The 13,426-nt window shown below is 54.1% G+C and overlaps 1 protein-coding gene across 1 annotated transcript; it reads left to right on the top strand.

The window, feature by feature from the left end:
• Nucleotides 1-199: 199 nt before the first annotated feature.
• APOBEC3F (apolipoprotein B mRNA editing enzyme catalytic subunit 3F) lies at nucleotides 200-13,032 on the top strand. The gene is given in 19 exon segments (NM_001345941.2): nucleotides 200-568; nucleotides 2,530-2,542; nucleotides 2,545-2,551; nucleotides 2,554-2,569; nucleotides 2,571-2,593; nucleotides 2,595-2,634; nucleotides 2,636-2,660; nucleotides 2,662-2,666; nucleotides 2,668-2,682; nucleotides 4,529-4,696; nucleotides 4,698-4,713; nucleotides 4,716-4,725; nucleotides 4,728-4,733; nucleotides 4,735-4,743; nucleotides 4,746-4,805; nucleotides 5,013-5,127; nucleotides 9,004-9,160; nucleotides 11,676-11,955; nucleotides 12,179-13,032. Coding segments are annotated over 19 exon segments (1,101 nt in total). The 5' UTR covers nucleotides 200-551; the 3' UTR covers nucleotides 12,298-13,032.
• The last annotated feature ends 394 nt before the right edge of the window (nucleotides 13,033-13,426 follow it).

Below are 13,426 nucleotides of genomic sequence, written 5' to 3'. Positions count from 1 at the left end.
AGTGTGAAGGCCTGGGGGGAGGCAGACGCCTGACCCTTCACTCTTCCTCCCTGTCCCCATGGCTGCTGGGTGGAGACCATCTCTGGGATGACCCCTGAGGGCAGGATCCAGGGGTCCCTGCAGAGGCATCAGCCTGTCTGTCTTGAGGGTGGAGAGGCGGCTCCGGCTGGGCGGGACCACCAGGGGAGGAGCTTGTGCTCTGCTGGCTCAGCCTGGTGTGGACCCACCTCCCAGTCTCTGGCTGCAAAGACTTTCTCTTTCCCTTTGCAGTTACCTTGGGTCCTGCCGCACAGAGCGGCCTGTCTTTATCAGAGGTCCCTCTGCCAGGGGGAGGACCCCAGAGAAAAACAGAAAGAGGATGAGAGCCTGAGGAAGATAAAGCATCCCAGAGCCTCCCACTCCAGCGCCAGAGCAGGAAGAGGGAGGGGCCATGATTACGAGACCCTGGGAGGTCACTTTAAGGAGGGCTGTCCTAAAACCAGGAGCCTATAGCAGAAAGTGAAACCCTCCTGCTCCAGACAAAGATCATAGTTGGGACTGGCCAGCCAAGGATGAAGCCTCAGTTCAGGTACCGCTGCCTGCTCGACCCGCTGGGCCTCTCTGCTGCCCCTTCCTGCCTGGTGGCCCTGCTGGGCCTCAACCTTGGCCCCCCACTCCCCCGCCCCAGCCCCAGCCCTGGGCTCCCTCCCTTCTGACTCCCCTGCCCCCGCCACTCCCAGCCAGGCTCTTTGTCCTGCTCTGTGGTCGCCCCACTGCTACTTCTGAATGGGCCGCCTCCTCCACCTGCCCCAGCCCAGGCCCCCTACTGAGACTCTCCCCCAAAAGTCATGGCAGGGCTGGTGCTCCCTGCTCTGGGAGGGTGCTCCCTCTGTGTGCTTCCTGCCATTCCTGAACTCTGGAACTGGGAGAATTGAACCAAAGGATGATGGGAGCAATGTGGAATTTTGTTCACAGAGCTTCGATGGATTTTCTGTAAGATTTACTTTGCTTTAAATACCAAGTCTTAGGAGAGGGTGTGGGGAGGGAATGGTCTCTGAAACACAAGATAAATCATGTCTTCCAAGGATGTCTCCACTGTGGGCAGAGGAGGATGCAGATGACCCCAAACACACACTCTTCCTCTACGATCAGCATTCACCATTTATAATGACACCGGTACCATGGAATATAGTGGCCGGGCGCGGTGGCTCACGCCTGTGAGCTCATCCCAGCACTTTGGGAAGCCGATTCAGGCGGATCGCCTGAGGTCGGGAGTTCGAGACCAGCCTGACAAACATGGATAAACCCTGTCTCTACTAGAAATACATAATTAGCCAGGTGCGGTGGCGGGTGCCTGTAATCCCAGCTACTCTGGAGGCTGAGACAGGAGAATCGCTTGAACCCAGGAGGCGGAGGTTGCAGTGAGCCGAGATCGTGCCATTGCGCTCCAGCCTGGGCAACAAGAGCGAAATTTAGTCTCAAAAGAAAACAAAAACAAAATAAAAAACATGGAATATATGGGGGGGAAAAAGCCTCCATGATCAGGAGAAATGCTTTTATTTTAAAATTTAGTAAGAAGAGAGCCCGGTCCCCAATGACTCCCTCCTGCAGGGCCGGTGATACAGACACTGGACAGGGCTTGTCTGATAAGAGGCCCAGCCCCATCCATCCCCAGCTCTGTGGCCTGGGCAGGTTACCCCACCTCTTTGCGCCTCTAGCCCCTCCTCTGTAAGATGGGAATGGCCCCTTGAGGCCTAGGGCAGCCTCACATGAGCTCATACCCACGCAGCACTTAGAAGAGTGGCCTGGGCCTCAGAATTCAGTTCTACCGTGATTTAAAAATAGTAATATACTGAGGTGAAATGGCAGGAAGGAACTGGCTGAAAGGTTAAAATCTATGATTTTTAAAAAAATTATTTAAAAATATTTTTGTTTTAAATCTTTTTTTTTTTTTTTTGAGATGAATGTTAGCTCTTGTTGCCCAGGCTGGAGTGCAATGGCACGATCTGGGCTCACTAACCTCTACTCCCGCGTTCAAGTGATTCTCCTGCCTCAGCCTCCTGAGTGGCTGGGATTACAGCACCAGCCACCAGGCCTGGCCAATTTTGTGTTTTAGTAGAGACTGGGTGTCACCATGTTGATGAGACTGGTCTCAGACTCCTGACCTCAATGGTCGGTACACCGGCCTCCCAAAAGGCTGGGATTACAGATATGAGCCATAAAAGGCCATGTACTTTATTCTCTTTTGCATTTTACTAATGCGTTGGGAGTGGGTGGGAGAAATACGGGGAGGTGGGGAATGTACCCTGGAATGACCAGAGCTGGGCCCTGGCCGAGGAAGAGGAGTCACCCGGTCCTGCTGCCCCTGCCAGCACCCCTTTTTCTTGCTCTCTCCCAGTCTTCCTGCCTGGGAAGGAAGCAGAGTCTCAGGGCTGTGGAGAGATGGGGAGGCCAGAGCCGTCCAGGGGAGCTGTGTTTGGCAGGACATCAGTGGGAGGAGGGCTCCTGGGGCTCTCTGCATTGGCTGGTTTCTCTCTTGTGTGTCTGCAGAAACACAGTGGAGCCCGAATGTATGAGACACATTCTTCTAGCTTTAATAACAGACCCATCCTTTCGTCCGAGGAATACCGTCTGGCTGTGCTGTGAAGTGAAAACAAAGGGAGCCCTCAATGCCCACTTGGGGCCTTAAAAGATCTTCGGTGGAGCCACCCAGACTCAATGCTTTGCAGGCAGGAGCTAAGCCAGCTGGAAAGCAAACCGCACTGGCCAGGTGAAATGCCCAGGGCTGTCAGAGATGCCCTTCTCTCCCACTTTCCAAGTCCGTGGCCCTGACCTTCCCGCTGGACAGTCTGGGATCCCGGATGCGTGGAGGGTTTGCCTCTGCACAAAAGGCCTTGTTTTTTTTTTTTCTTTTGAGACAGAGTTTCTCTCTTGTTGCTCAGGCTGGAGTGCAATGATGCAATCTCCAGCTCACTGCAACCTCTGACTCCTGGGTTCAAAGCAATTCTGTTGCCTCAGACTCCCGAGTAGCTGGGATTACAGGTGCCACCACCATGCGGGTAATTTTTTTTTTTTTTTTTTTTTGTATTATTGATGAGACCAGATTTTTACCATGTGTCGGCCAGGTTGGTCTTGTACTCCAGACCTCAGGTGATCCACCTGCCTTGTGGCTTCCCAAAGTGTTGGGATTACAGGTGTGAGAGCCTGAGGTGCGGCCTAATTTTAATATTTTATTTAATCCAATGTAGCTAACATTACTTCAAGATTATTTAACATAAATTCTTGACAAGATAATGAAGTTTCTTTTTTCTTGTCATGCTACAGGTCTTTGAAATGAGCCGTGTAAGCCATGCTGGCCGAGTGGCCAGGCTGCAATATCCCCAGCCTTACTTTGGGAGGCTGAGGCCCGATTGGATCACCTGAGGTCAGATGTTCGAAAAACCAGCATGGCCAACCTGGTGAAATCCCGTCTCTAAAAATACAAAAATTAGCCAAAGCGTGGTGACAGTCACCTGTAATCCCAGCTACTTGGAGGCTGAGGCAGGAGAATGGCTTGAACCCATGAGGCCCAGAGGTTATGGTGAGTTGAGATTGCATCATTGCCTCCAGCCTGGGCAACAAGAGTGAAACCATGTCTCAACAACAACAACAACAAAAAGAAATGGCGGTGTATGATGTATTTTCGGGTGCCCAGGTCTCTCATCAGGCCCCATTTCCAAGTGCTCAGTGGCCCCCTTGGCCCAGTGCCCCCACCACATGGGAGGCGCCAAGTCAGTGGCCTCCCCAACAGATGGCAGGGGAGGAACAAGGCAGACCCCAGAGGAGCCAGGCCACAGCAGGGGCTGAGGATGCCTGGTGAATGGATGCCTGGGAGAATGGATAATTCATACAAGGCGTGGTGGGGCGGGAAAACTCCCAGCGAAGGGGAAGCATGTGTCTTGGTGCACTTGGTGCTTCAACAGCAGGACTGAGGCAGGGGACATTGACAATGAATAGAAATGTGTGCTGGCTCGAGTTCTGGATGCTGGGAAGTCACTGTGAGGCACCAGTGACTTTCCAGGACCTGCGAGCTGCACAGTCCGTGGGGGTGAAGGTTGTTGCCAGTCCGGGGCAGCTCCAGACAGAGTGGCCTGGGATGTGGTCACTTACTGCTCCATGCCCCGGGGGACAAGAGGAAGCAGGAGTTTAATCTTACACACTGCCCCTCCAGCTAGGGGCAAAGAGACAGAAAGTGGGGCTAAAGTCGCCCTTGAATAACCACAGCAGTGGCACCCACAAAGGTGCAGTCCCCACAGCCTCATAGCAGCTTGTATGTGCCACCTCTTAATGGTTAATGGTAATGGTTATGGTTATGGCCATTACCATAGCAATTAACACTGAACATGAGCTTTGGAGCAGACAATCACTCAAACTAATCAGGGGGATGGAGGAAAGGAGCTTCAGTGGCAAGATCCCCTGGGCTCCTGTGCTGGCCCCTCCTCCCACTGCCCCAACCCTGCCCTCTCCTCCTGCTCCCCCTCTCAGAGCATCCCCTGCCCCTGCTCCTCTCCCAGGTGTATTTCCAGCCACAGTACCACGCAGAAATGTGCTTCCTCTCTCGGTTCTGTGGCAACCAGCTGCCTGCTTACAAGCGCTTCCAGATCACCTGGTCTGTATCCTGGACCCCCTGCCCGGACTGTGTGGTGAAGGTGGCCGAATTCCTAGCTGAGCACCCTAATCACCCTGACCATCTCAGCGCCCGCCTCTACACTACTGAAACAGATTATGCTTGAGGCTCTGCGAGCTGCGTCAGGCAGGGGCTCACGTGAAGATCATGGACAATGAAGGTGAGAGGAGGAGGGGTCAGGGGAGTGTGAGTGGGTGGAACAGCATGAGAAATGGATGGATCTGCAATGCCATGGCTGGGGGCATCCCAGGGCAGCCTGCAGGGGCAGGGCCGGCACTGACCACAACTGACAGCCAGGAGACAAGGCCTGGGAGGGCAGGACCAGGGTCAGGGGAGAGCCTGACTGCTTCCTGCCTCTTCATCTCAGAATTTGCATACTGCTGGGAAAACTTTGTGTACAATGAAGGTCAGTCATTCATGCCTTGGGACAAATTCGATGACAATTATGCATTCCTGCACTGCAAGCTAAAGGAGATTCTCAGGTGAGGGTCTCCCTCTGGCCCTCATGGTCTCTCTCTTCTCACCTCCTGCTCTCATCCTCCTGAGGCCTCCCCTGGCCAGGCCATCCTGCCCTCCCTTCTGCCCCCTGCTTGCCCTCAGAGTTACACCCCCTCACCCCAACTCCTCGTGTTTCCTCCACCTCCCTGCCTCCTCCCTGCTTTCCTGGGCCCCTCCTGTGAGTGAGAGGCCCCTTCGGCCTCCAGAGTGACCTCCATCCACCCCCGAGGCCGCCCTCCCCACAGCCTGGGATCCCCAACCTGGCTCCTTCCATCTCCCTGGCATAGCGGAAGTTGTCATAGCACTGGATGTAAGTGGGCGTGAATATTCACAAGCCCGACAGCCAGAAGCTTTGAGCAACATCCTTCAAGGCTGACCTGAGCCCCTGAGAAGGAGCATGCCCGTGGAAACAGTGCTTTGAAGCCCGGCTGCCATAGAAGATGGCTGTTGGTGCCCACAGGGCCGACATTTATTTTCTTACAGATCTGGAGGCTGCAAGTCCAGGGTGGAGGGGTGGGCGGGGCTGTGTCCTCTGCGGCCGCTCCTCCTGGCCCTGTCCTCTCTGGCCGTTCCTCTGTGCACCTGCAACCCTAGGGTCTATCGGCCCTCTAAATGTCCTCCTTGTTTATGGTCCCCAGTCAGACAGGATTAGGGCCCACCCTAAGGACCATGAGTTAATTTAATCACCACTTTAGTGGACCTGTCTCCAAATACAGTTATCCTGTGAGGAGGTGGGGATGAGGACTTCAACATATCAGTGTTGGGAAGATACAATTTAGCCCATGACAACGACCCAGGGGGGCTTTGGGTCAAGCTTGGGTGGTGCGTGCAGGGATCCCCGTTCTGTGTGTCTGTCTCCCAGGAGTCCTGCCCTGACCCTCACAGCCCCTCCCTCCAGACTTTGCTGCACCCTGGGCCGCACCCCATGGCTTCCCCACCCAACAGCACGCAGCCTGGCCTCCTGCTCACACCTGTTACTTCTCAAATCCCCCCCACAGGATGGAGATGCAGAAAGAGCCAAACACTCAGTGATCAAGGTTCCATGTGAATAAATTTTTTTTTTTTTTTTGAGACAGCCTCTCCCTCAGTCGCCCAGGCTGGAGTGCTGTGGTGCGATCTCGGCTCACTGCAACCTCTGCCTCCCAGGTTCCAGCAATTCTCCTGTCTCAGCCGCCCAAGTACAGGCACATGTCACCACACTGGCTAATATTTGTATCTTTAGTAGAGATGGGATTTTGCAATGTTGGCCAGGTGTTGAGTGAGATTTTACAAAAGCGTAGGCTTGGATAACGGGAGGCTTGAGATGCCAGGAACCTTCCAGGAAGCACAACAGAAAAGGGCAACCAGGGACCAGACAGGCCATAGAAAGAGATGATCTAAGGCCCTTGGGAGAGACGGGAACTGAGCACCTGGGTCTTAGACAGGAAGAGCAAACTGCAAGACAGGGTGGCCGGGGACACCAGGCTCTGCCCTTTCATCACATATAGACAAGAGCTCAGCCAGCCAGGAAACAACTCTGGGCAGGAGATGTGGAAGGAAGGAGCTCAGTGTGAGGGTACGTGTGACATCCTGGGGGGACATCTGAGGGCCCGGCCACCAGCTATTCCTCCCTCCAATGGTGGCCTTTGAGTGTGAGGGCATGGGGGGAGGCAGACACCTGCCCCTCACTCTCCCTCCCTACCACATAGCTGCTGGGTGGGGGGCGTCCCTGGGATGATTCCTGAGGGCAGGATCCAGGGGTCCCTCTGGAGGTCCTCCCATCCAGGTGAGAAGGCAGCATGGAGTGAGGCCTGCACTCAGATGGGCCTGGGAGGTCACTCACAGAGCTGGTGCCTCCTGGAACAAGGGCCCTGGAAGATAGAAATAGAAGGCAAGCCCAGGACTAACATCAGGGCCAGGACAAGCCTGCCAAGGAGGCTGCACATGAAGCCCCAGATCAGGGACCACTGTCCGCTTTGCCCGCGGGGCCTCTGCTGCCCCTTCCTGTGTGGTGGCCCTGCTGGGCCTCAGCCCTGGCCTCCCCCTGCCCCAGCCCCAGCCCTAGGCTCTCTCCCCTCTGCTTCCTCTTTTGCTCCCACTCCCAGCCATGCTATTTGCCCTGCTATGTGCCCACCCTTCTGCAGCTTCTGAATGGGCCGCCTCCCCAACCTGCCCCAGCCCAGGCCCCCTGCTGAGACTCTCCCCAGAAAATCACCATCGGACTGGTGCTCCCCACCCTGGGAGGGTGCTCCCTCTGTGTGTTTCCCACCATTCCTGAGCTCAGGAACTGGGAGAATTGAACCAAAGGATGATTGGAGCAATCAGGCATTTTGTTCTCAGCACTTTGATGGAATTTCTGTAAGATTTACTTTGTTTCAACACAAAGTCTTAGGAGAGGGTGTGGGGCAGGGAATGGTCTCTGTACCAGAAAATATGTCATTTCTTCCGAAGATGCCTCCAGTGTGAGCAGAGGAGGATGCACATGACCCCAGACACAGGCTCCTCCTCCGTGAGCACCATTCGCCTTTTAGAATGACCCCTGTAACCTGGAATGTAGGAAAAAATATGATGATCAGGAGAAATGCTCTTATTTTAAAGTTTCGTAAGAAGAGAACACGGTTCCCGACAGCTCCCTGCTACAGGGCCTGTGATGCAGAGGCCGGACAGGGCTGGCATGGAAAGGGGCCCCAGCTCCATCCATCCCCAGCTCTGTGGCCTGGGCAGGTTACCCCGCCTCTCTGTGCCTCTGGCACTTCTGTAAAATAGGGATGGCCCCTACAGGCCTCAGGCACGTGCCATGAGCTCAGACATATGCAGCACTTACGAGAGTGGCCTGGGCCTGCCAGGCACAGTGGCTCACGCCTGTCATCCCAGAACTTGGGGAGGCCGAGGTGGGCAGATCACGAGGTCAGGAGTTCAAGACCAGCCTGGCCAACATGATGAAAACCGGTCGCTACTAAACATACAAAAACTAGTGCTGGGCACGGTGGCTCACGCTTCTAATCCCAGCACTTTGGGAGGCCGAGGTAGGCAGATCACAAGGTCAGCAGTTCAAGACCATCCTGGCTAACATGGTAAAACCCTGTCTCTACTAAAAATACAAAAAGTTAGCCGGACATGGTGGCACGTGCCTGTAGTCCCAGCTACTTGGGAGGCTGAGGCAGGAGAATCGCTTGAAACCAGGAGGCAGAGGTTGCAGTGAGCCAAGATTGCGCCACTCCTCTCCAGCCTGATGAAAAGAGTGAGACCCCGTGTAAAAATAAATAAACAAAAATACAAAAATCTGCCAGGCGTGGTAACACAAGCCTGTAATCTCCCAGCTACTCAGGAGGCTGAGGCGGGAGAATCACTTCAACCCGGGAGGTGCAGGTTGCAGTGAGCCGAGATCGCGCCACTGCACTCCATCCTGGATGCCAGCGAGATTCCATCTCAAAAAAAAAAAAGAAAGTATTTGGTGTGATCCTAATGTAAAAATAATAATCATTATTGGACAGGTGAAATATGAGGAAGGAATTGAGCTGAAATGTTCAAGCAACTATTTGAAGTTGGAGAGTTTTATTGTCTGTTGCATTTTCCTAATGGGTTGGGAGAAGTGTGGCAGAAAAATGGAGAGGTTAAGGGTGTCCATTGGTAGCCCCAGAGCTGGGGTTCCAGCTGGGAGAGGTCACTCCGGCCCTGCTGCCCCTGCCAGCATCGCCTCCTCTTTCTCTGTCCCAGTCTTCCTGCCTGGGAAAGCAGCAGACATTCTCAGGGCTGCGGAGGGATGGGGGAGGCCCAGAGCCCAGGGCCGTCCAGGAAGTGGTGTTCAGCGGACATCAGCCCCCAGGACTCTGGCAGCGGGGGGTGGTCTCTGCATTGGGGTTTCTGTCTTGTGCCTTCAGAAACCCAACGGAGGCAATGGATCCAGGCACATTCTACTTCCACTTTAAAAACCTACGGAAAGCCTATGGTCGGAACGAAAGCTTGCTGTGCTTCACCATGGAAATTACAAAGCAGTGCTCAACTGTCTCCTGGAAGAGGGGCGTCTTCCGAAACCAGGTAGCACCAAAGTCCTAGTTACACCCCAAATAGGAGCTAAGCAGCTGGGAACGCAGAAACCACAAGAAGTGACGTGCCCAGCACGGGCTCTCCTGTGTGTACTTTCCTTTTACATTTCTTTTTTTCTTTCTCTTTTTCTTTTCTTTTCTTTTCTTTTTTTTTTTTTTTTGAGACAGTCTCGCTCAATTGCCCAGGCTGGAGTGCAGTGGTGCGATCTTGGTTCACTGCAACCTCTGCCTCTTGGGTTCAAGCGATTCTCCTGCCTCAGCCTCCTGAGTAGCTGGGATTACAGGTGCCCGCCACCACACCTGGCTAATTTTTATTCTATTTTTAGAAGAGATGGGGTTTCACCACAGTGGCCAGGCTGGTTTCGAACTCCTGACCTCACGGGATCCACCCCCCTCGGCCTCCCAAAGTGCTAAGATTACAGGCATGAGCCACCGCGCCCAACCTCCTCCCACATTAAGTCCGCGGCCCAGATCTTCCTCCCTGTCTCTCCTGGGATCGGATGGTGGAGGGGGTTTCTCTCTTCCCAAAAGGCTTTGCTTAGAGCCCAGCACCCTCACTCTTGACTTCCTTTCCCAAAATCTTGTCATGGAGCTGTGCGTCTGGCAGTCATCGGGAAACAGCAGCTGTGGGAAGCGGGGGCTGTAGTGTCTGGCACTGTGTCTGGGCCAGTCACTGCTGGGCTGGTGGGGCCGCCCCCACCACTGCCCTGATTCCTCGATGTCAAGGACACATCATCACAGGATGGTGAACCCTTGCTCCTCACCATGCCGCCCCCACAGGGGCCACTGACCTCCCACCCACCCAGTCATGTCCCACCCACCCCTGCAGCCCCCACTGCCCAGGCAGGAGACTTTTCAGAGTGTGTTCGGGAAGGGAGCCGCCTGTGTTCTGGGCAGGCCTGGCCTACAGCAGTGCTGGCCTCGGAAACGCCCAGGACTCAGGAGTGAAGCACAGGTGTTTCCAGTCCCCACACGCTAAAAAGGCAGCAAGAACTGGTGGAAGACATTTTAATGTCTGCATTAGCTCCATTATCTCACATACGATTTCAACATATACTTAATATAAAATGCTTCATGAGGGAGTTAAAGTTTGTCTATTCTCACAGTGAGATTTTGAAATGAGCTGTGTATTGTTCACGGACCAATGTTTCTAATCAGAGCCCCATTTCAAGTGCTCAGTAGCCCCTGTGGCCAACCTTCAACTCCATGAGCAATGCTGGTCCAATGACCTGCGTAGCAGAAGGCAGACAGGGAACAAGGACGACCCCCATAGGGCCAGGCCGCAGCAGGGGCTGAGGATACCTGGTTAATGGATGCCTGGGGAACAGGATGCCAGAAATCACACATGACCTGTGACGAGACAGGGAAAGACTCAGTAAAATAAAGAAGGAAGGGGCCGAGCGCTGGGGCTCACGCCTGAAATCCCAGCACTTTGGGAGGCCGAGGGGGCAGGATCATGAGGTCGGGACTTTGAGACCAGCCTGGCTAACATGGTGAAACCCCATCTCTACTAAAACTACAACAATTAGCCAGGCATGGGGGTGCGCCCCTGTAGTCCCAGCTACTCGGGAGACTGAGGCAGGAGAATTGCTTGAACCCGGGAGGCAGAGGTTTCAGTGAGCTGAGATCCTGCCACTGCACTCCAGCCTGGGTGACAGAACAAGACTCCAACTCTCAAAAAAAATAGAGGAAGGGCCCGGTGCGGTGGCTCAAGCCTGTACTCCCAGCACTTTGGGAGGCTGAGGCATGCGGATCACAAGATCAGGAGATTGAGACCATGCTCAATAACTCAGTGAAATCCTGTCTCTACTAAAAATACAAAAAATTAGCCGGGCGTGGTGGCAGGTGCCTGTAGTCCCAGCTACTTGGGAGGCTGAGGCAGGAGAATGGCGTGAACCCGGGAAGTGGAGCTTGCAGTGAGTGGAGATCACGCCACTGCACTCCAGCCTGGGCGACAGAGCAAGGCTCCGTATTGAAAAAAAAAAAAGAAGAAGAAGAAAAAAGAAAAAGAAAGGACAAGGATGGAAGAAGGGAAATTCTATGAATAAAAAGCCCTAGGGCCTACTATGTACCCAGAAAAATGAAAAGTAAAGAAAATAAAGCAGTGCATGTGGTTTACGCTCATAGTCCCAGAGATTTGGGAGGGTGAGGCAGGAGGACAGCCTGAGCCCAAGAGTTCAAGATCAGCCTGGGCAACATAGTGAAATCCTGTCTCTGCAAAAAGTACAAAAAGATTAGACAGGCGTGGTGGCACGCACCTGCAGTCCCAGCTAATCAGGAGGCTGAGGTGGGAAGATTCCTCGAGCCTGGGAGGTGAAGGCTACAGTCAGTCCAGATCGCACCACTGCACCCCAGCCTGGGCAACAGAGAGAGACCCTGTCTCAAAAATAAATAAATAAGGAAACGCCCTGGGGCTCCAGGCCGGCCCTCTACTCCCATCGCCCCACCCCTGCACTCCTCCTGCTCCTGGTCTGAGCTCCCCCGCCCTCCTCCTCCTCCTTCCCCAGGTCCATCCTGAGAGCCATTGTCATGCAGAAAGGTGCTTCCTCTCCTGGTTCTGCGAGGACATACTGTCTCCTAACACAGACTACCAGGTCACCTGGTACACATCTTGGAGCCCTTGCCTAGATTGTGCAGGGGAGGTGGCCGAGTTCCTGGCCAGGCACAGTAATGTGAAGCTCGCCATCTTTGCTGCCCGCCTCTACTACTTCTGGGATACAGATTACCAGCAGGGGCTCCGCAGCCTGAGTGAGGAAGGGGCCTCCGTGCAGATCATGGGCTACGAAGGTGAGATGTGGGGGACTGAGGGGAGCGGGTTCGGGAGGGACAGCATGAGGGGCAGGTGGGGCTGCAATGCCGTGGGGCGGGGCAATGTCCCCGGGAAGCCTGCAGGGATGGGGCCAGCGTCCACTGTAACTGGCAGCCAGGAGACCTGGCCTGGGAGGGGAGGGACCAGGGCCTGGAGAGAGGCCTGCTGGGTCCTCACTGCTTTCTCCTCGTTTTTTCTCAGATTTTAAATATTGTTGGGAAAACTTTGTGTACAATGGTGATGAGCCGTTCAAGCCTTGGAAGGGACTAAAATACAACTTTCTATTCCTGGACAGCAAGCTGCAGGAGATTCTCGAGTGAGGGGTCTCCCCAGGCCTCATGGTCTGTCTTCTCTAGCCTCCTGCTCATGCTGCGCGGGCCTCCCCTCCACCCTGGACCAGCTCTGCTTTTGCCTGGTCATCCTGAGCCCCTCCTGTCCTCAGGGCCATTCCACTGTGCTCCCCTGCCTCATCACCTCCTCCCCGCTCTCCTAGGCTCTTCCTTCAGAGGCCCCTTTCTGCCTCCATGGCTACCCATCCACCCACCAAGACCCCGTTCCCTGAGCCTGTGTGCCCCTAACCTGCCTTTCCCATCTCCCCAGCATAACCAAACTTTTTTTTTTTTTCTTTGAGACGGAGTGTCGCTCTGTCGCCCAGACTGGAGTACAATGGCTTGATGTTGGCTCACTGCAAACTCCGCCTACCAGGTTCAAGTGATTCTCCTGCCTCAGCCTCCTGAATTGCTGGGATTACAGATGCCTGCCACCACGCCCAGCTAATTTTTTGTGTGTGTGTATTTTTAGTAGTAACTGGGTTTCACCATGTTGGCCAGGCTGGTCTTGAACTCCTGACCTCGGGTGATCTGCTCATCTCAGCCTCCCAAAGTGCTGGGATTACAGGCATAAGCAACCCTGCCCAGCCACATAAACAAATCTTATTAAACTCAACCTAGGCTGGCTGCAGTGACTCACGCTGTAATCCCCCCAGCAATTTGGGAGGCAGAGGTGGGAGAATCCCTTGAGCCCAGGAGTTCAAGACCAGCCTGGGCCACAGGACAAAGCCCCATCTCTACAAAAAATAAATAAATAAATAAATAAATAAAAAGCCAAGTGTGGTTGCATGCACCTGTAGTTTAAGCGACTTGGGAGGCTGAAGTGGGAAGATTGCTTGAGCTGGGGAGGTGGAGGCTGCAGTGAACTGAGATCGTGCCACTGAACTCTGGTCCGCATGACAGATTGAGACCCTGCCTGAAAATAAATTCATAAATAAACTCAACCTAAATGGGCGTGAATATATGTAAATTGAATACCAGAAGTTTTTTTTTGTTTTTTTTTTTTTTTTTTTTGAGACGGAGTCTCGCTCTGTAGCCCAGGCTGGAGTGCAGTGGCCGGTTCTCAGCTCACTGCAAGCTCCGCCTCCCGGGTTTACGCCATTCTCCTGCCTCAGCCTTC

Source organism: Papio anubis, chromosome 16 (assembly GCF_008728515.1).
Source record: "Papio anubis isolate 15944 chromosome 16, Panubis1.0, whole genome shotgun sequence".
NCBI classification, from domain to species: Eukaryota; Metazoa; Chordata; class Mammalia; order Primates; family Cercopithecidae; genus Papio; species Papio anubis.
This window is presented reverse-complemented; position numbering and strand designations above follow the sequence as displayed.